Here is a 20,214-nt window from a genome sequence, read left to right as displayed (position 1 = left end):
CTAATTTGACTACTTTAAGTATCTCATATAAATGGAATCATACAATTTTTGTTCTTTTGTGAATGACTGATAATGTCAGCCACTTAGGGTAATGTCAAAACAGGTTCTTGTAGCATGTGTCAGAATTTCCTTTCCTTTGAAAATGAAAATTATTCCATTCTATGTAGAGAGCACAGTTTATACACTTATGAAAATGGACACTTGAGTTGCTTCTATTTTTTAAGTATCTTCAACAACCAAATTATGAACATCAGTTCAGTTCAGTTCAGTTGCTCAGTCGTGTCTGATTATTTGCAACCCCATGGACTGCAGCATACCAGACTTCCTGTCCTTCACCATCTTCTGGAATTTGCTCAAACTCATGTCCATTGAGTCAGTGATGCCATCCAACCATCTCATTCTCTGTCGTCCCCTTTTACTCCCGCATTCAATCTTTCCTAGAATAAGGGTCTTTTCAAAGGAGTCAGCTCTTTGCATCAAGTGGCCAAAGTATTGGAGTTTTAGCTTCAACATCAGTCCTTCCAATGAATATTCAGGACTGATTTCCTTTAGGATAGACTGGTTGGATCTCCTTGCAGTCCAAGGGACTTTCAAAAGTCTTCTCCAACACCACAGTTCAAAAGCATCAATTCCTTGGGGCTCAGCTTTCTTTACAGTCCAACTCTCACATCCATACATGACTACTGGAAAAACCATAGCCTTGACTAGATGGACCTTTGTTGGCAAAGTAATGTCTCTGCTTTTTAATATGCTATCTAGGTTGGTCAAAACTTTCCTTCCAAGGAGTAAGTATCTTTTAATTTCATGGCTGCAGTCACCATCTGCAGTGATTTTGGAGCCCAGAAAAATAAAGTCAGCCACTGTTTCTCCATCTATTTGCCATGAAGTGATAGGACCAGATGCCATGATCTTAGTTTTCTGAATGTTGAGCCTTAAGTCAATCTTCTCACTCTCCTCTTTCCCTTTCATCAAGAGGCTCTTTAGTTCTTCTTTGCTTTCTGCCATAAGGGTGGTATTATCTGCATATCTGAGGTTATTGATATTTCTCCTGGCAATCTTGACTCCAGCTTGTGCTTTATCCAGCCCAGCAATTCTCATGATGTACTCTGCATTTAAGTTAAATAAGCACAGTGACAATATACAGCCTTGATGTACTCCTTTTCCTATTTGGAACCAGTCTGTTGTTCCATGTCCAGTTCTAACTGTTGCTTCCTGACCTGCATACTGATTTCTCAAGAGGCAGGTCAGGTGGTCTGATATTCCCATCTCTTTCAGAATTTTCCACAGTTTATTGTGATCCACACAGTCAAAGGCTTTGGCATAGTCAATAAAGCAGAAATAGATGTTTTTCTGGAACTCTCTTGCTTTTTTGATGATCCAGCAGATGTAGGCAATTTGAACTCTGGTTCCTCTGCCTTTTCTAAATCTAGCCTGAACATCTGGAAGTTCATGTTTCACTAATTGTTGAAGCCTGGCTTGGAGAATTTTGAGCATTACTTTACTAGGATGTGAGACGAGTGCTATTATGCAGTAGTTTGATCATCCTTTGGCATTGCCTTTCTTTGGGATTGGAATGAAAACTGATCTTTTCCAGTCCTGTGGCCACTGCTGAGTTTTCCAAATTTGCTGGCAAATTGAGTGCAGCACTTTCACAGCATCATCTTTTAGGATTTGAAATAGCTCAACTGGAATTCCATCACCTCTACTAGCTTGTTCGTAGTGATACTTCCTAAGGCCCACTTGAGTTTCATTCCAGGATGTCTGGCTCTAGGTGAGTGATCACACCATCATGATTATCTGGGTCATGAAGATCTGTTTTGTACAATTCTTCTGTGTATTCTTGCCACCTCTTCTTAATATCTTCTGCTTCTGTTAGATCCATAACATTTCTGTCCTTTATTGAGCCCATCTTTGCATGAAATGTCCCCTTGGTATCTCTACATTTCTTGAAGAGATCTCTGGTCTTTCCCATTCTATTGTGTTCCTCTATTTCTTTGCATTGATCACTGAGGAAGTCTTTTCATATCTCTCCTTGCTATTCCATGGAACTCTGCATTCAAATGGGTATATCTTTCCTTTTCTCCTTTGCTTTTGGCTTCTCTTCTTTTCTCAGCTATTTGTAAGGCCTCCTCAGACAGCCATTTTGCCTTTTTGCATTTCTTTTTTTGGGGATGGTCTTGATCACTGCCTCCTGTACAGTGTCATGAACCTCTGTCCATAGTTCCTCAGGCACTCTGTCTATCAGATCTAGTCCCTTAAATCTATCTCTCACTTCCACTGTATAGTCATAAGGGATTTGATTTAGGTTATAACTGAATGGGCCTAGTGGTTTTCCCTACTTTCTTCAATTTAAGTCTGAATTTGGCAATAAGGAGTTCATGGTCTGAGCCACAGTCAGCTCCCAGTTTTGTTTTGGCTGACTGTAAAGAGCGTCTCCATCTTTAGCTGCAAAGAATATAATCAATGTGATTTCGGTTTTGACCATCTGCTGATGTCCATGTGTAGAGTCTTCTCTTGTGTTGTTGGAAGAGTCTGTTTGCTCTGACCAGTGCATTCTCTTGGCAAAACTCTATTAGCCTTTGCCCTGCTTCATTCCGTACTCCAAGGCCAAATTTGCCTGTTACCCCAGGTGTTTCTTGACTTTCTACTTCTGCATTCCAGTCCCCTATAATGAAAAGGACATCTTTTTTGGGTGTTAGTTCTAAAAGGTCTTGTAGGTCTTCATAGAACCATTCAATTTCAGCTTCTTCAGCATTACTGGTCGGGGCATAGACTTAGATTACCATGATATTGAATAGTTTACCTTGGAAAAGAACAGAGATCATTCTGCTGTTTTTGAGATTGCATCCAAGTACTGCATTTTGGACTCTTTTGTTGTCTATGATGACTACTCCATTTCTTCTAAGGGATTCCTGCCCACAGTAGTAGATATAATGGTCATCTGAGTTGAATTCACCCATTCCAGTCCATTTTAGTTTGCTTAATCCTAAAATGTTGATGTTTACTCTTGCCATCTCCTGTTTGACCACTTCCAATTTACCTTGATTCATGGATCTATCATTCCAGATTCCTATGTAATATTGCTGTTTACAGCATCAGACCTTGCTTCCATCACAAGTCACATCTACGACTGGGTGTTGTTTTTGCTTTGGCTCTGTCTCTTCATTCTTTCTGGAGTTTTTTCTCCACTGATCTCCAGTAACATATTGGGTACGTACTCACCTGGGGAGTTCATCTTTCAGTGTCCTATCTTTTTGCCTTTTCATACTGTTCATGAGGTTCTCAAGGCAAGAATACTGAAGTGGTTTGCCATTCCCTTCTCCAGTGGACCACATTTTGTCAGAACTGTCCACCACGACCTGTCCATCTTGGGTAGCCTTACATGACATGGCTATTCACTGAGTTAGACAAGGCTGTGGTCCATGTGATTAGATTGGTTAGTTTTCTGTGATTGTGGTTTTTAGTCTGTCTTCCCTCTGATGGGGAAGGATAAGAGGCTTATGGAAGCTTCCTGATGGGAGAGACTGACTGAGGGCCAAACTGGGTCTTGTTCTGATGGGCAGGGCAATGCTCAGTAATTCTTTAATCTAATTTTCTGTTGATGGGCGGGGCTGTGTTCCCTCCCTGCTATTAACCTGGGGCCAAACTATGGTGGAGGTAATGAAGATAATGTCACCTCCTTCAAAAGATCCCATGCAGGCACTGCTACACCCAGTGCCCCACCCTGCAGCAGGCCACCTCGACCCACGCCTCTGCTGGAGACTCCTGCACACTCATAGGCAAGACTGGGTCATTTTGAACATAGGTGTATAATTATCTTTTTGAATCTTGCTTTCAGTTCCTTCAAGAATATACCCAGGAGTAGACTTGCTAGATCATATGGTAATTTTACTTTTAATGTTTTGAAGGACTGCCATATTGTTTTCCATAGCAGCTGCACCATTTTATATTCTCACTGGGTGACTGTTTCTTCATCTTCTTCATTTAACTTTTATGGTCAAGCACACTGACCTTCAGTTTTTTCAAGTACTAAGTTCACTCTTATTCTGGAGGTTTTGTAGTAGTTTTTCCTTCTGTCTATAAAGCTTCCCACCCTGAGGTTTACTTGACTGACTCTTTCAGATTATTCGCCTTAGATTCTTCCATGGAGTGTCATATAAAAAATTCAGTTATATCCTATATCCTAGCTTTCCTAGACCTCCTGGTTTCTTTGTTTACCCTTAAATTTTTTGGCCTTATTTCCCCCAAAACTCTATTCTCAGTAGCTAAAACTATGCCTGACCCATTGAAAATGCACAGTAATTCTTGAAATGTCACTGGAATTAGCCTGGTAAATTTCCCCAGCGGGCTATATGTGAACCTTAATCATTAGTGAAAGTCTGTATCATCATTCAGAGAATAATAATTGTTCTTTAGAAATAAATAAAAATGAGGCAGAATTCATAATTCCATAGTCAGTCAGGAATGGCAGTTAACCTAGTTATCTTGACTCTGGTAGAAATTTGCAGCCTTGTTAATTTGGATGTTTCAGGCAAAATATGTTCTTCAGTTTAAAATTATTTCAGTAATTAACTTACTGCTTCTCTGTGCTTTAAATATGCAGTCTTTATCCTCGAGGTATTTATAAAATCTTTCATGAACTCTCAGACAACAAATTTTAGTTTCGGTCTTCAAACAAAGAGTAGTCACATCACTTAACCTTTCATAGCAAATTTTCTAAATCAGTGTTTTATAGTTCATCCCAGTAGTAACCACTTTCATAATCTGTAAGCTCAGCTGTGTAAGGCAAAATTCATGCAGGTGACATAAAAGGAAATTTTTCTGTCTTTATTTTGAGAAGTGAGTTCAGTTCAGTTCAGTCACTCAGTCGTGTCTGACTCTGTGACCCCATGAATCACAGCACGCCAGGCCTCCTTGTCCACCACCAACTCCCGGAGCTTATTCAAACTCATGTCCATCGAGTTGGTGATGCCATCCAGCCATCTCATCCTCTGTCGTCCCCTTCTTCTCCTGCCCTGAATCCCTCCCAGCATCAGGGACTTTTCCAATGAGTCAGCTCTTCGCATGAGGTGGCCAAAGTGAGTAGGTAGGCACAAATGGGTTATTCCAGATTATAAACAATCTCCTAAACAGTTATCTTTATGATGAGGTCATACATTTTCAATGACATAAGTCTAATGCTTGACAGACACCATTCCTTCTGGCCCAATGATATTAATTGTGTGCTAAGAGTCCATTAAATGTTTAGATGAGAGGTAGTATATACCCTTATGTATCAACACACTTTTTTTTATCATGTCAAAAAGTATTTGCAGGTTTGGATCTAGGATTGAAACTCCTCTTATGAAGTGAAGAATAAAGATGAGTCATGTACTGACAGCTACTCTTCTTCAAGAGTCAGTTTGAGCACAAATTTCCAGGGTGTCCTTAAAGCTTTGACAGACGTAATTCTGTGGCTATTAATTTAACTAACTTTCGGGGGACATACTCTATGGCTTGCAGAAAAACAGATAAATATTTATTCTGAAAATACTTTTTTCTATTCTGAGAGATGTTGAATGTTGTCACTAAAATCATCAGGCTTTCATATTATTTTGAAAATGTCATAAATGAACATCAAATGAGATTAAACAGGTTATCTTGTTGTTTCAAAAAATTGTTGCAAAAGCTTCAGATATGCCAAACAGAATTCATTGGAGAACTCATTACACTGCAAGGACACTGGAGAGCCTCCATAGCAACTGGGTTGAAAAGTATTAATCCATCCCCTTCATCTCTTTTATTGCTTTTACTTAGAGTTTACAGTGAGAAGTTCTTCTCAAGCATTCTGTTCTGTTGTTAAGGTTTATATACACAATTTGAGATGATTTTTTTTACACCTTTGCTTATTATATCTTTGGCAACTTCTGAGCAGACCAATAGTAGCTTATCCCTTTTGTTCACAAATGAGTATCGTCAAAGAAGAAGATATCCATTTCCTTAGAAGACAGAGTTGATGTAGCATCTTTAGAATGTATCATCTTTTGAAAAGCTGTTACTATGATATCTACTTTAAAAACTTCAATGAAAGATATGCTTCCATATGTCACTTAATCCAGTGGAAGATTTTGTTGAAAATGGATAAAGTTTGTGGTGGGGATTGCATCACCTTTTGCCTTACACCAAAGAGAAAGATAAACTGTAATATTACAGTTAATCATCAAATTCTCTTACATATTTAACATGTGTTCCCTTCAGAGCTTTTCACTTGTGAAAGAAATAATAAACACAGTTTGAATAAGTTGAAACCACTAAGATGTTTGAGTATTTATCAATTGCCAAGAACTGTGCAAAGCACTTGAACTATTAAAGTTTAGATGGGGAATATTCTTTCTTAAATTTTTTCCTAGAGTATATCTTTTATTTTCAAAGACTAGGCTACAGGCCTATCAAAATATGTATCACAGTATATTGTAACTGCCTTTTCTCTTGTTTGTCTTTTCCATTAAACTATTAATATAAATGCCGAGAGTACAGGCTTTATGTCTGCCATATTTACTCTCCTGTGATCTGATTGTCATGAGTACCTAACCTTTATACCTTAAACCTAGGAGGCAATTTATTGTATTTATTAGAATTATGATCAGTGTCCAGAAAATACCTCATTTCTTTAGAGATAGGATCATAGGGAGCATGGTGATATAAAAATCAGAATGTCAGTTTCTTCATTTGCAACACACAATCTCTTTAAAAAAATTTATATCAGGATAGCAAGTGCATTTTCTCTATAGTAGCTAACTAACATCAGTTGGTTCTATTCAAGGCTGGAGTGTTTCGGTACTTTATTTCATTAAATCTTCTTCCCGCCATATGAGACCCTTACTATCTTTACCTTCATTCTGCACATGAGGAAACTTTGACATAGAGAGGATAAATCAGGTTTTAAGATTTCATATCTCATGAATATCTAATACAAATTTGAATGCTTTTCTTGATTACTTCCAGAGCTCAAGCTTTGATTCAATCAGTATTTGTAATGCCAGTTTAATTCATAGGTAAACTCAGAGAAGATAATTTGAGAAGGACACACAGCTAGTAAGTGGCAGAGCCTCGTATTAAACCAGACGTGCACACTCCAGAGTCTGTGTGGCTTTACTCCAAACCACTGTCTCATTTCTTTAGTAATAAATACACTTTGCAGAGATGCAATAAACCATGGGTCAAGTACAATCCCATTCATGCTGAGCAAATCATGGCCCTAAATTGTTTATCCTGATAATTTCTCAGGAAAGGACTGCTACATTTATTTTCATCTCTAGTTAAATCAGAGTGAATAATCTTTGGGCAAGACAGTTTTTGACATTTCAATTCCCTTTCTATTATTCTTACATCTGCCTTGATTTTACCCCTTATTAATGATACCTAACAAGAAATATTTTGCCTTATCATCCTGTTCATGGGTTCTCACAGCAAATACTGCAGTGGTTAGCCAATTCCTCCTCCAGTGAAATTAATTTTAGACATGAAACTAAAAGATGCTTGCTCCCTGGAAGGAAAGCTATGACAAACCTAGACAGCATATTCAAAAGCAGAGACATCACTTTACCAACAAAGATCTGTATTGTCAAAACTGTGGTTTTTTCAGTAGTCATGTACAGATGTGAGAGTTGGACCATAAAGAAGGCTTAGCACTGAAGATTTGATGCTTGCAAATTGTGGTGCTGGAGAAGACTCATGAGACCCTTGGACTGCAAGGAGATCAAACCAGTCAGTTCTAAAGGAAATCAACCCTGAATATTCATTGGAAGGACTGTTGCTGAAGCTGAAGCTCCTATACTTTGGCCACCTGATGCGAAGACCCAACACATTGGAAAAGACCCCGATGCTGGGAAAGACTGAAGGCAAGAGAAGGGGGAGACAGAGGCTGAGATGGTTAGAGAGCATCACTGACTCAATGGACATGAGTTTGATTTAACTCTGGGAGATAGTAAAGGACAGAGGAGCCTGTTGTGCTGCAGACTGTGACGTTGCAAACAGTCAGACATGACTTAGGAGAAATATATGAGAAAAAAAGAAGCTTAAAGAAAAAGAAAAAATCTGTTAGAATAAAGATGTGTGATGTTGCAGTGCTTCTGGAGGGAATTCGGTATCCTCTTGTGCTTAAATTCTATGAAAGTCAAATCAAATGTGGAAATCACATCAGAGGCTGACACCAGGAGGAACTTGGGCATTAAGTGATGCACCATTTGAGGGTCTGTGGATCATGATATTAAGCCTTGTTTAAGTGGTGCATTTTACCATGCTCTGTGTTCTAATATGAAAGATGCTGATGGTCCACCTTTTGAATTCTAGAGTCTCAAGTTCCTGATCAGCCAAGCTCTCTTCATGTGAGGCCCCAGACCAACTGCATCATCATGAGTTGGACCCCTCCCTTGAACCCAAACATTGTGGTGCGAGGTTACATCATTGGATATGGTGTTGGGAGCCCTTATGCTGAGACAGTACGTGTGGACAGTAAACAGCGCTACTATTCCATTGAGAGGTTAGGTAAGTAGCTGTGAATTTTCCTCTCTTAAGGAAAAGAAATTATTTCTATTTAATTACTTTCTCTTTTGGAAAATTGCTCTTTGGAATTTTATTTCAATTTATTACATAACTTATGTGATTATCCATAACTCTTTTTCTATCTATCTTTTATCAGTCTACTCACCTATCCTTCTGTACACATACATGCATTTTTTTTTTGTTTGGACTTTTAGTTGGGAAATTTAGACAGATGCAGAGTAGTGGGTGACCTGGTCTGTACCCAGCCTGTGTGTCATAAGAATACAAACAGTGCACTGAAACATTTTTTTTTTGCTTTTTCCTCTGTCAATGGAGACTTCTAATCTTAACAATTCTTACAAAAAGAGTCAGCACATTTTTTTTTTCTCACTAGAAAGTTACTGTTGACTTTTCTTTAACTTTGAATTATATTGTCACATTATCTTTTATCCCAGTAGTATTTATAGATAAAACTTGGTGGCTTTCATGACAACAAGACTTTTTTAAAAAGAATTTTCAGTCACGCCAGTAACTTCGGGCATCAAACTCCTCTCCACATATCATCTTGGTCCCCCTCAGTTCAAGTTATTTTACTGTGTTTTACCTCATTGCATTGAACATAATAATTCTAACGTGATGTTTCTGAATTCATTGAAAATTTATTTATTCAGAGAGAGTTAACATGTATAAAGTTTTCATACTCATTTTATATCAGATTTTCCATAATGCAATAAGAGATTATATCATTAGCAGAGGGAAATAAAATGAATCTATGTCATATGTAGGGTGCCAGGAAGTTAAACAGTTGTCATAAAGCAGAAGGCGAGTTGATGCTACCTGTTGATTTAACATGATATTATTTGCACTGAAGTACAGTGACCTTCTTGGTGGAAAGGCAGCCTGATTGGATTGCTACATATTTGCAATGTCTCTCAGAAATGGAGCATTTGTGATGAGAAGCCTGATTTGAATTTGAATAGCTAAAATGCAGTAGCAAGGAAAGGCTTTGTCAGTGCTGGAGGAAATCTGCACTGACCCATTCTCTCAGTAATTGCTTCAAACACTAATAAGAGGAACACCTTCTGCAAATCTGCACAATTTTAGTTCGCTTGGCATTTGGAAATAATATTCCCTCCGTCAGCCCCTGAGTTTGAATGCAGGGGCAATCACAAAATTCATATTTTATGGCCATCAAACCTGTGTCAGGGGACTCTGATTTGTCCATTATTCAGTATACCACACCATCTCTGACAGTTCATCTTGATGCCGCACACCGGAGGGAGAGAGGCCCGTGGCAGTGCACAGGCTTTCCGGCAATGCGGTCCTGATGCCAACTCACAGTGAAGTCATGAAGGAAAGCTGCGTTGTTTCACCATGTGCTTTTGATAATGGTGCTTCTTATTACAAAGAGACTCTCCATGAGTTTCCAAGTCTAGTAAAGTTGAGGCATTTGAGAGATTAATACTGTGGCAGATCTTTGCAAAAGCTTAAAGAAGAGATTTTTCCATTGTTAAGATATGTTTTAAAGAGCTAGGAAAACTGATAAAGGTAAAAATGGAATAGGAACCTGTCTCAATGACAGAGAGACATGTGTATGCACAGTAAAACTTACCTGGAGAGAGAAATTACACACACAGCCACTCCCTCCCCCCCCCCCACACACATATGTTTCTAAATTCTGTTGAAACTTTTTACATAGTACCATGTCTTAACATAGGGCTTCCCTGGTGGCTCAGATGGTAAAGGATCCACCTGCAATGCAGGAGACCTGGGTTTGATCCCTGGGTTGAGAAGATCCCCTGGAGAAGGGAATGGTTGCCCACTCCAGTATTGTTGCCTGGAGAATTCCATGGACCGAGGAACCTGGTGCGCTCAGCCCATGGGGTCACAGAGTTGGACACGACTGAGTGACCAACACTTTCACTTTCATGTCTTAACATAAAATGTAAAATAGTTGTTTTATCAGTGTTGTTCCACTATCTCCATGGTTATACAAATAAACTGGTATTCTTTTAATATGGATTTCCATCATTTGGCCAAAATATATGTTAAACATAGCTGAACTTCTAATTTTTATAGAGATAAAAGATTCATTCAAGCCTACATTTGAACTCTATAAAGAAACCATCAATGTTTTATTTATTCAATTAAATATTAAAATAGGCATATCAGTTTTTATAGTATTTTTTCAGAAAGGTATTTAAAATGCAATTTTGAAGCTTTTAATCTAGATATTTTATATGAGGCTTCCCAGGTGACTCAGTGATAAAGAATCTGCCTGCCAAGCAGGAGACCTGGGTTTAATCCCTGCGTTGGGAAGATTCCCTGGAGAAAAAAATGGCAACCCACTCCAGTATTCTTGCCTGGAGAATCCCATGGACAGAGGAGCCAGGCGGGTTCCAGTCCACAGTGTCGCAAGGAGTCGGACATGACTGAAGCGACTGACCAGTTTTTATGTATGTATATATATACATATATATATGTTGCAAACAAACTGGCAAATTGGAATTACAAACGTGTTCTCAGAACAGAATTCACTCGTATGTAGGTGACTTACTGTAAAAGGCATGAAGATCAGAAAATAAGTATAAAACTGTTTCCATTTGCATATGATATACTCATTAAATGGAAAATGTCAGAGGATCTACAAAACTGCTGTTAATAGTAGAACAAATAGTTTAATTTAACACGTCTTAGGACATCAAGGTTAATGTTCCAAAAAAAGAGATCTGTTTGCGCAAACAGCTGGACAATAAATTTAAAGATACATGTCATGTATGTGTACATCTTTGTCTTTAAAGATACATATATAGATAGATAGATTTATAAGATAAAGATATAAATGTATATCTTTAAATATATTTTCCAGCTGTTTGCTGCAAATAAATTGATTTCTGAATGACTGCTGCAACCTTTGTGTACCATTCTATGTTCAGATCTTGTGCTTCAAAAACTAACAGCACTTCCTCAAGTAAAGAAAACACTCCCATTTCCTGCATCTAAACCTACACTCACAACCCACTTTCCTATGCACTTGCCTCAGGCCCAAACTGGTGATTGATCTTATCAAAGGGGCACGCCCCTCTACTGGTTGCCTTGGTAACTAGTGAGTCCACCTGACTCAACTTCCCTAAAACATATTCTTCCCCACCCCCCCCCCCCCACCCCCTAGCAATGTCCTGCCGGTCATCAGCAGCCAAGGGGTGGGGTGTGGTTCCAGGATCTTGCTTCAGACCTGTAAGCGCCCCTGTCCTTCATCCATTAAGCCGTGGATGTCTCTGTTGCTCACTCTGGGCTCTTCAGTCTTGAAGCTGGGCAGCTACAGGGCCTGCAGGCCTGAAGGGTGCAGTCCAACAAGGATGTTAGTTGTAGGGTCTTCACAGGTGTCTGTTGTCACGTTGAAGTAGCTTTTACTATTCTAGCTTTATAGGAGTGTTAACCATGAGTGTTTGTTGAATTTTCATGAAATAATTTTCTGTCTTTTGAGATGATCCTATATGTTTCCTCTTTAATCATTTCTAATATTGTTAATCATATTGATTGATTTTTGAAAGGTAAATGCCCATTCTAATGTTGTAGGATTTAATTTGTTAATAGTTATTAAGATGGTTTTTTTTTTTGCCTATATTCATAAAGTATACTTGTCTATGAGTTTCTGTTCATTTAGTGACTTTCCAGTTTTTTTTTAAACTAAGCTTATACCACTCATAAAATTATGTGAATTATTGCTGTTTCTGTAGCTGAAAAAGTTGTGTAAAATTGTTATTTCTTATTCCTTGAATATTTGATGAAATTCACTAACAAAACAACCTGTATCTGAGATTTCCTTTTAGGGAAAGATTTTGAAATGAATTAAATTTCTTTAACATATGCAGATATTTTTATATTTTGAATTCTTTCTTGTACTGATTTTGGCAAGTTAATTTTTTCATGAAATTCATCTGTTTTATTTTGTCACATTTATTCCTCATTCATGATATTCTCTTACTGTCTGGGGTTATCTATGGAATAGCTGTTTTTACACTTTTGATACTAATTATTTATGTTCTCTCATTGGTATCATTTTTGGTAGGGGTTTGTCAATTTTGTTGATCTTGTCAAAGAAAGAGACTTTAGCATTACTAATTGTTTCTATTATCTATTATTTCTTTCATATTTGCTCTTATCTTGACTATGTTTTTTCATATACTGATTTCAGTCATAATTTGCACTTTTATTTGCAATTTCTTAAAGTGAAATTTCATAATGTAGAGATTTTAATCTATTAGAACTTCCCTAAGCGCCACTTTCTTTGCATTTCACAATTTTTGCATGTTATATATTCATTATCATTTAGTTTAAAATATATTCTGATTTTTCCTTGATTTCTTTTTGCTCTGTGACTTATTGTGTTGCTTGATTTTCCAATTTTAAGTTTTCCTAGATAGTTATTATTACTGATTATTTTTATCATGATTAGAAAATATACTCTGATTTCACTATTTTTACATTTGGTTTATTTTTTATTATTTTAGTTTTTATCCAATTTTTATTCAAGTATAGGTAATTTAAAATGCATTAGTTTCAAGTGTAGAGCAAAGTAATTCAGTTATCCACATATATATATATATATAATATTAATACATATCAGTTATCTGTCTATCAGGTCAGTCACTCAATCATGTCCAACTCTTTGTGACCCCATGAACCAAAGCAGGCCAGGCCTCCCTGTCCATCACCAACTCCCAGAGTCCACCCAAACCCATGTCCTTTGAGTCGGTGATGCCATCCAGTCATCTCATCCTCTGTCATCCCCTTCTCCTCCTGCCCTCAGTCTTTCCCAGTATCAGGGTCTTTTCCAATGAGTCAGCTCTTTGCATCAGGTGGCGTAAGTATTGGAGTTGCAGCTTCAGTATCAGTCCTTCCAATGAACACCCAGGACTGATCTCCTTTAGGATGGACTGCTTAGACTTCCTTGCAGTCCAAGGGACTCTGAAGAGTCTTCTCCAACACCACAGTTCAAAAGCATCAATTCTTCAGTGCTCAGCTTTCTTTATAGATCAACTCTCACATCCATACATGACCACTGGAAAAACCATAGCCTCGACTAGACGGACCTTAGTTGACAAAGTAATGTCTCTGCTTTTCAATATGCTGTCTAGGTTGGTCAAAATTTTCCTTCCAAGGAGTAAGTATCTTTTAATTTCATGGCTATAATCACCATCTGCAGTGATTTTGAAGCCCAGAAAAATAAAGTCTTCCACTGTTTCCCCATCTATTTGCCATGAAGTGATGGGGCCAGATGCCATGCTCTTGTTTTTTGAATGCTGAGTTTTAAGGCAACTTTTTCACTCTCCTCTTTCACTTTCATCGAGAGGCTCTTTAGTTCTTCTTCACTTTTTGCCATAAAGGTGGTGTAATCTACATATCTGAGATTATTGATATTTCTCCTGGCAATGTTGATTCCAGCTTGTGTTTCATCCAGCCCAGGATTTTGCTTGATGTACTTTGCATATAAGTTAAATAATCAGGGTGACAATATACAGTCTTTCCTGATTTGGAACAAGTCAGTTGTTTCATGTCCAGTTCTAACTGTTTCTTCTTCACCTGCATACAGATTTCTCAGGAGGCAGGGCAGGTGGTCTGGTATTCCCATCTCTTTAAGAATTTCCCAGTTTGTTGTGATCCACACAGTCAAAGGCTTTGGCATAGTCAAAAAAGCAGAAGTAGATGTTTTTTGGAACACTTTCACTTTTTCAGTGATCCAACGAATTTGGTGATTTGATCTGTGATTCCTCTGCCTTTTCTAATGCAGCTTGCAAATCTGGAAGTTCACGGTTCATGTACTGTTGAAGTCTGGCTTGGAGAAATTTGAGCATTACTTTGCTAGCATGTAAGATGGGTACAGTTGTGTGGTAGTTTGAACATTCTTTGGCATTGCCTTTCTTTGGGATTTAGAATGAAAACTGACCTTTTCCAGTCCTGTGGCCACTGCTGAGTTTTCCAAATTTGCTGGCATATTGAGTGCAGCACTTTCACAGCATCATCTTTTAGGGTTTGAAATAGCTCAACTGGAATTCCATCACCTCCTCTAGCTTTGTTTGTGGTGAAGCTTCCTAAGGCCCACTTGACTTCACATTCCAGAATGTCTGGTTCTAGGTGAGTGATCACACCATCATGATTATCTGGGTCATGAAGATCTTTTTTGTACAGTTCTTCTGTGTATTCTTGCCACCTCTTCTTAATATTTTCTGCTTCTGTTAGGTCCATACAATTTATGTCCTTTATTGTGTCCATCTTTGCATGAAATGTTCCCTTGGTATCTCTAATTTTCCTGAAGAGACCCTAGTCTTTCCCATTCTGTTGTTTTCCTCTATTTCTTTGCATTGATCATTAAGGAAGGTTTTCTTATCTCTCCTTGCTATTCTTTGGAACTCTGCATTCAAATGGGTATATATTTCCTTTTTTCTTTTTTTTTTTTGGCTTCTCTTCTTTTCACAGCTATTTGTAAGGGCTCCTCAGCCAGCCATTTTGCCATTTTGCATTTCTTTTTCTTGGGGATGGTGTTGATTCCTGTCTCCTGTAAAATGTCACGAACATCTGTCCATAGTTCCTCAGGCAGTCTATCAGATCTAGTCCCTTAAATCTATTTCTCACTCCTACTGTATAATCATAAGGGATTTGGTTTAGGTCATACCTAAATGGTCTAGTGGTTTTCCCCACTTTCTTCAGTTTAAGTCTGAATTTGGCAATAAGGAATTCATGATCTGAGTCACAGTCAGCTCCCAGTATTGTTTTTGTTGACTGTATAGAGCTTATAATCAATCTGATTTTGATGTTGACCATCTGGTGATGTCCATGTGTAGAGTCTTCTCTTGTCTTGTTGGAAGAGGGTGTTTGCTGTGACCAGTTCATTCTCTTGGCAAAACTCTATTAGCCTTTGCCCTGCTTCATTCTGTACTCCTAGGCCAAATTTGCCTGTTACTCCAGGTATTTCCTGACTTGCTACTTTTGCATTCCAGTCTCCTATAATGAAAAGGACATCTGTTTTGGGTGTTAGTTTTAGAAGGTCTTGTAGGTCTTCATAGAACAGTTCAGTTTCAACTTCTTCAGCATTACTGGTCGGGGCATAGCCTTGGATTACCGTGATATTGAATGGTTTGCCTTGGAAACGAACAGAGATCATTCTGCCATTTTTGAAATTGCATCCAAGTACTGCATTTCAGGACTCTTTTGTTGATTATGATGGCTTCTCCATTTCTTCTAAGGGATTCTTGCCCCCCACAGTAGTAAATATAATGGTCATCTGAGTTAAATTCACCCATTCCAGTCCATTTTAGTTCACTGATTCCTGAAATGTCAACGTTCACTCTTGCCATCTCCTGTTTGAACGCTTCCAACTTGCCTTGATTCATGGACCTAACATTCCAGGTTCCTATGCAATATTGCTCTCTACAGCAACGGACCTTGCTTCTATCCTCAGTCACATCCACAGCTGGGGGCTATTTTTACTTTGGCTCCATCCCTTCATTCTTTCTGGAGTTATTTCTCCACTGATCTCCAGTAGCATATTGGGCACCTACTGACCTGGGGAGTTCCTCTTTCCATGTCCTATCTTTTTGCCTTTTCATACTGTTCATACTGAACAACATAGTGGCTGACATTCAATTCAGTGTAAAGGCCAGAAGTGTTAACTCCTGGATTCAGCTATAATGGAATGCTGATTGGAGAATCTTGAGTGGGAGAGTTAGATTTATTCAGCAGGAACCCTGCTTCCCAGAGAGGAGTGAGGAGAGAAAAGGTCATCTTATGAGATCATTATTCTGGATTTTTTTTTTTTTTTTTTTTTTTGCTATTTTTCTTTTTTTTGCTTAATACCTTCTAAACCTACAGGCATTTTCTAGCAATGTTTAAGGGCAGCCTCGGGGTGATTCATTAATAATACATATCATTCTATTTGTAACTCTTTTCTCAGTTTTTACTCCCTGAAGTCCAAAGCAGATACATTGTCATATAGCTGGTGAGTTTTCTAAGGCTATTTGGAATCCATTACAATCATTACTTTGCCAACAAAGGTCCATTACAATAGATGAATACTATTATGAAGTAAGAGAGGAAAAAGTCTTCTCAATAGAGTAATGAACACACACACACACACACACACACACACACATATATATATATATAAAGGATTATATGATTCATTCATTCCACCAGCATTAAACTCAAGAATTCAATCAAAAACTTCTCCTCTACCTTCTCTGTTTTTCTAGAAAATATTTTTTTGGTTTAGAACAATCTAGATCTCTCCTTAGGTTTCCATGTCAGTTGGTGTTTATAGACAAGTACTCAATGCATGTTTTCCAAGGACTTTACAAATACCAATCTATTCCTTCATCATCCCCATTATTTTAGTATCAAGTATCATCCCAATTTTATAAATAATGAAAGATAGCAAAAGAACTAAAGAAAACAAGAAAAGTTGAAGATAATCTTTCAATAAGGTTGAAGTACATTAACATACTTGGATAAACAATATCAAGAACAACAAAAATCAACCTGCTCAGCATGGATAAAGAAAGCTGGAATCAATTTTAAGCACGATTAGGACTTGCACTAGAATGCATTATTTCAGGGAAGTTCTGTTTCATATAAGGTATGCTTCCTATGGTATTCTGGCAAAGTTAAATCTCTTCAACAATAGAGTAATATGATCTAGTGAGATAGGACACAGTTCTAAAAGTTCTGAGGAAATACAAATTATAGCTTCAGATATGAGTCCCAGAGATCTGAGAGTTGTTATCTTGTGAACCAGATTCAGGGCTGACTTGGGGAGAAAAGAGAGAGAACAGATGTCACAATATATTGTATTACTAAGCATTTGTACTTGTGGCTTAGTATTTCTTCCTTTAGTTAAATCATTTTCCGTGGCATGTAATTTGAAGCTCTGTTATCAGGCACACAGTTACGTAAGGATTGTTATATCGTGTTGATGAATTAACTGCTTTAGCATTGATGAGCTATACCTCTTTATCGGTGGGAATATTCTTTGCTCTGAAATATGCTTTGTGTCTATTAATGTAACAACTCCAGCCTATTTTTTGTTTGTGTGTTGGCATGATATATATTTTTCCATTGCTATTTTACTTTCAAATTACTAGTGTCTTTAAAGTGAGTTTCTTATAGGCAGCAATATAGTTGGGTCTTATTTTGGTTTTGTTTGTTTGTTTGGTTATCCAGTATGACAAACTCTGACTCTTAATTGAGGTGTTTGGGCCATTTTCATTTACTATGGATATTGACATGGCTGGGATTATATCTACTGTCCTGATATTTTTGTTTTATTTGTTATATTTGTTGACTTATCTGGTCTTTGTGTGTTTTCTTTACTGCCATTTTGGGGAATTAATATTTTTAGCCATTTATCTTACATCCTTTGTATACTCATTAGCTATAGCTATTTTGTTTCTCTAGTGATTGCTTTAGAATTTGTAGTATGGATCTTTAACTTATCTCTATTGACCTTACTGAAATATTATACCACTTCACAGTACATTGTTATTACTTTTTCTTTCAACAATGAAATCTCCTTAATGGTTAAAAATGTATTTTATATCTTAACGGTGTTTATCTAGATTTTCATCTGTTATTTTTCTTCCTGAAGCTTTTCCTTAATTTTTCTTGTAATGGAATTATGCTGGTGTTTTGTTTTTGTTTTTGTTTTTTAATCTTTGTGCATCTAAAAACATTTTTATTTTTCATTTGCTTTTTAAATACATTCCCGCTAGAAATGGAATTCTAAACAATTTTTCCTTTCAGCATTTTTATTGTATTTTTCTCTATCTCCTAAATTGCTATGTTTTCAATTAGACTACTGCAGTCATTCATATCTTTGTACCTCTGTACATGTCTTTTTTTTATGGTTGCTTTGAAATGTTTGTCTTTGCCACTAATTTTACACAATTTTATTGTTATGTCTCTGTGTAGTTTATGTTTCTTCTGATTGGAATCTGTTGGAATTCTTGCATCAATGGGTTTATTGGGTTCATTAAATTTGAAAAAATTTTGGCCATTGATTCTTCAAATAGTTTTGTTTTGTTTTCCTCCCAATCTTACTCCTCTCAATTGGCACTTCCAATTACACATATGTTATGGTGTTTTAGGTTGTATCACAGAGCTCGCTGAGTCTTTGTTTTTTCATTCTTTTTACACTATTTCATTTTGAATAGGTTCTATTACTATATTCTTAAAGCCACTGTGTTTCTTTCCTGAAGTGACTCATCTGATCTAAATGTTGTCCCATCCACTGTATTTTTCATATTACATTTGGCAGCACTCATCTCCATAGGATGGTTTGAGACTTTTTTATATATTTATTCCATAGTTCAGTTAATATGCTGTCTTTCTTCTACCCTCCTAAACACGTGGAATATAGTTACAGTAACTCTTTACTCATTCTTTCAACTATTTCATTGGTCTGTCTCTATTTCTTAATCTTCCTTCTCATTATGGAATGTATATTTCTAGTTTTCTTCATGTTTGGTAGTTTTTGTGTTCTTTTTACATAATGCATTTATCTTGTGAGAAGTTGGAGATATTTATATATTTTTTAAAATATTCCTAAGTTTTGTACTAGGATGCAATTAAGTTACTTGGAACAACTTTGATTCTCTTGAGACTTGGTTTTAAATTGACATGGTTCAAGAACACACAGTAACGCAGGGCTAGTTTACCCTATAACCGAGGCAGCACTTTCTGAGTACTCTACTCAGAATCCCATGAATTACATGATTGTCCATCTGGCTTGTGGAAATCCAGTTTTTCCTAGCCCTGGGTGAGCATCAAAGAATTTTTTCCCTTTCTACTGTTAGGTGGTTCTTTCTCAAGCCTTGGGAAATTTCCCCATACACACACTCTAAGTTCTCAGATGTAGAAAGGAGACAACCCCTATAGATGTCCAGAATTCTCCTTCTCTGCTACTCTTGCCCTGCAAGCTCCAGTTGCTTTGGTCATCTCAGACTTCCAACTCTGTGTCTGCAGTTCAGGGAGACCACTGGTCTCCTCCTGTATTTCTCCTTTCTCTTCTGCAGCCTTGGAAATTTTTCTGAGCAGTAAGTTGAGGGAATCAGGGGGCTCACTTTTTTTCTCTTCTCTAAGAGAGAAACCTGATCTGCCTGATGTCCAAAATAAGAAAACTTATTTCCTGTATTGTTTTTTTAAAACAGATCCAGCCAAAAGGGTACATCTCGTCCCTGTTAACCCATTTTGATCAGAAGTGGAAGTGCTTTAATAAACAATTAAAAGATTATTTTATCATTTCAGTATACTGAAACTTTCATCTTTTCAAGAGCACCAAAGATACCACGCTGCATTGTATCTGTTTCCTTATGTCTGTCACAAATCCCATCAAGAATGATTCCTGACTGTCATATTGTATCTTCGGAGAATAAATTTAACTTGAGTGCTCTTAGAAATAGGTCTCAGCCTGTGGAGATATGAACGTTTATAACTCCCAGAGTGCATTCTGAGTTCAGTGAATACAATGTAAATTATAATGCTAACCTCAGCATCACCCACCCACATCAAGAATAATCCCTTCATGCATGGAATATAGAAGTTTTGAGTTTATGACATGCAAGCATTTTAAATCAGAAAAATCAATGCACTTCAACAGCCTCTAGAATAGTTGACATACATGAATAAAAAATGAAT

The 20,214-nt window shown here is 37.3% G+C and overlaps 1 protein-coding gene across 5 annotated transcripts in view; it reads left to right on the top strand.

Moving 5' to 3' along the window:
* DCC (DCC netrin 1 receptor) overlaps positions 1 to 20,214 on the top strand; it is a 1,226,177-nt gene that overhangs the window by 1,010,471 nt on the left and 195,492 nt on the right. For all 5 annotated transcript variants that reach the window (XM_070452514.1, XM_070452512.1, XM_070452511.1 and 2 more), the window contains one exon: positions 8,332 to 8,526. In XM_070452514.1, the coding sequence (XP_070308615.1) occupies positions 8,332 to 8,526 (195 nt within the window). The remainder of the gene's footprint in view (positions 1 to 8,331; positions 8,527 to 20,214) is intronic.

This window comes from Odocoileus virginianus, chromosome 22 (assembly GCF_023699985.2).
Source record: "Odocoileus virginianus isolate 20LAN1187 ecotype Illinois chromosome 22, Ovbor_1.2, whole genome shotgun sequence".
Taxonomy (NCBI): Eukaryota; Metazoa; Chordata; class Mammalia; order Artiodactyla; family Cervidae; genus Odocoileus; species Odocoileus virginianus.
The sequence above is the reverse complement of the archived record's forward strand: the minus strand, read 5'-3'. Positions and strand labels throughout refer to the sequence as shown.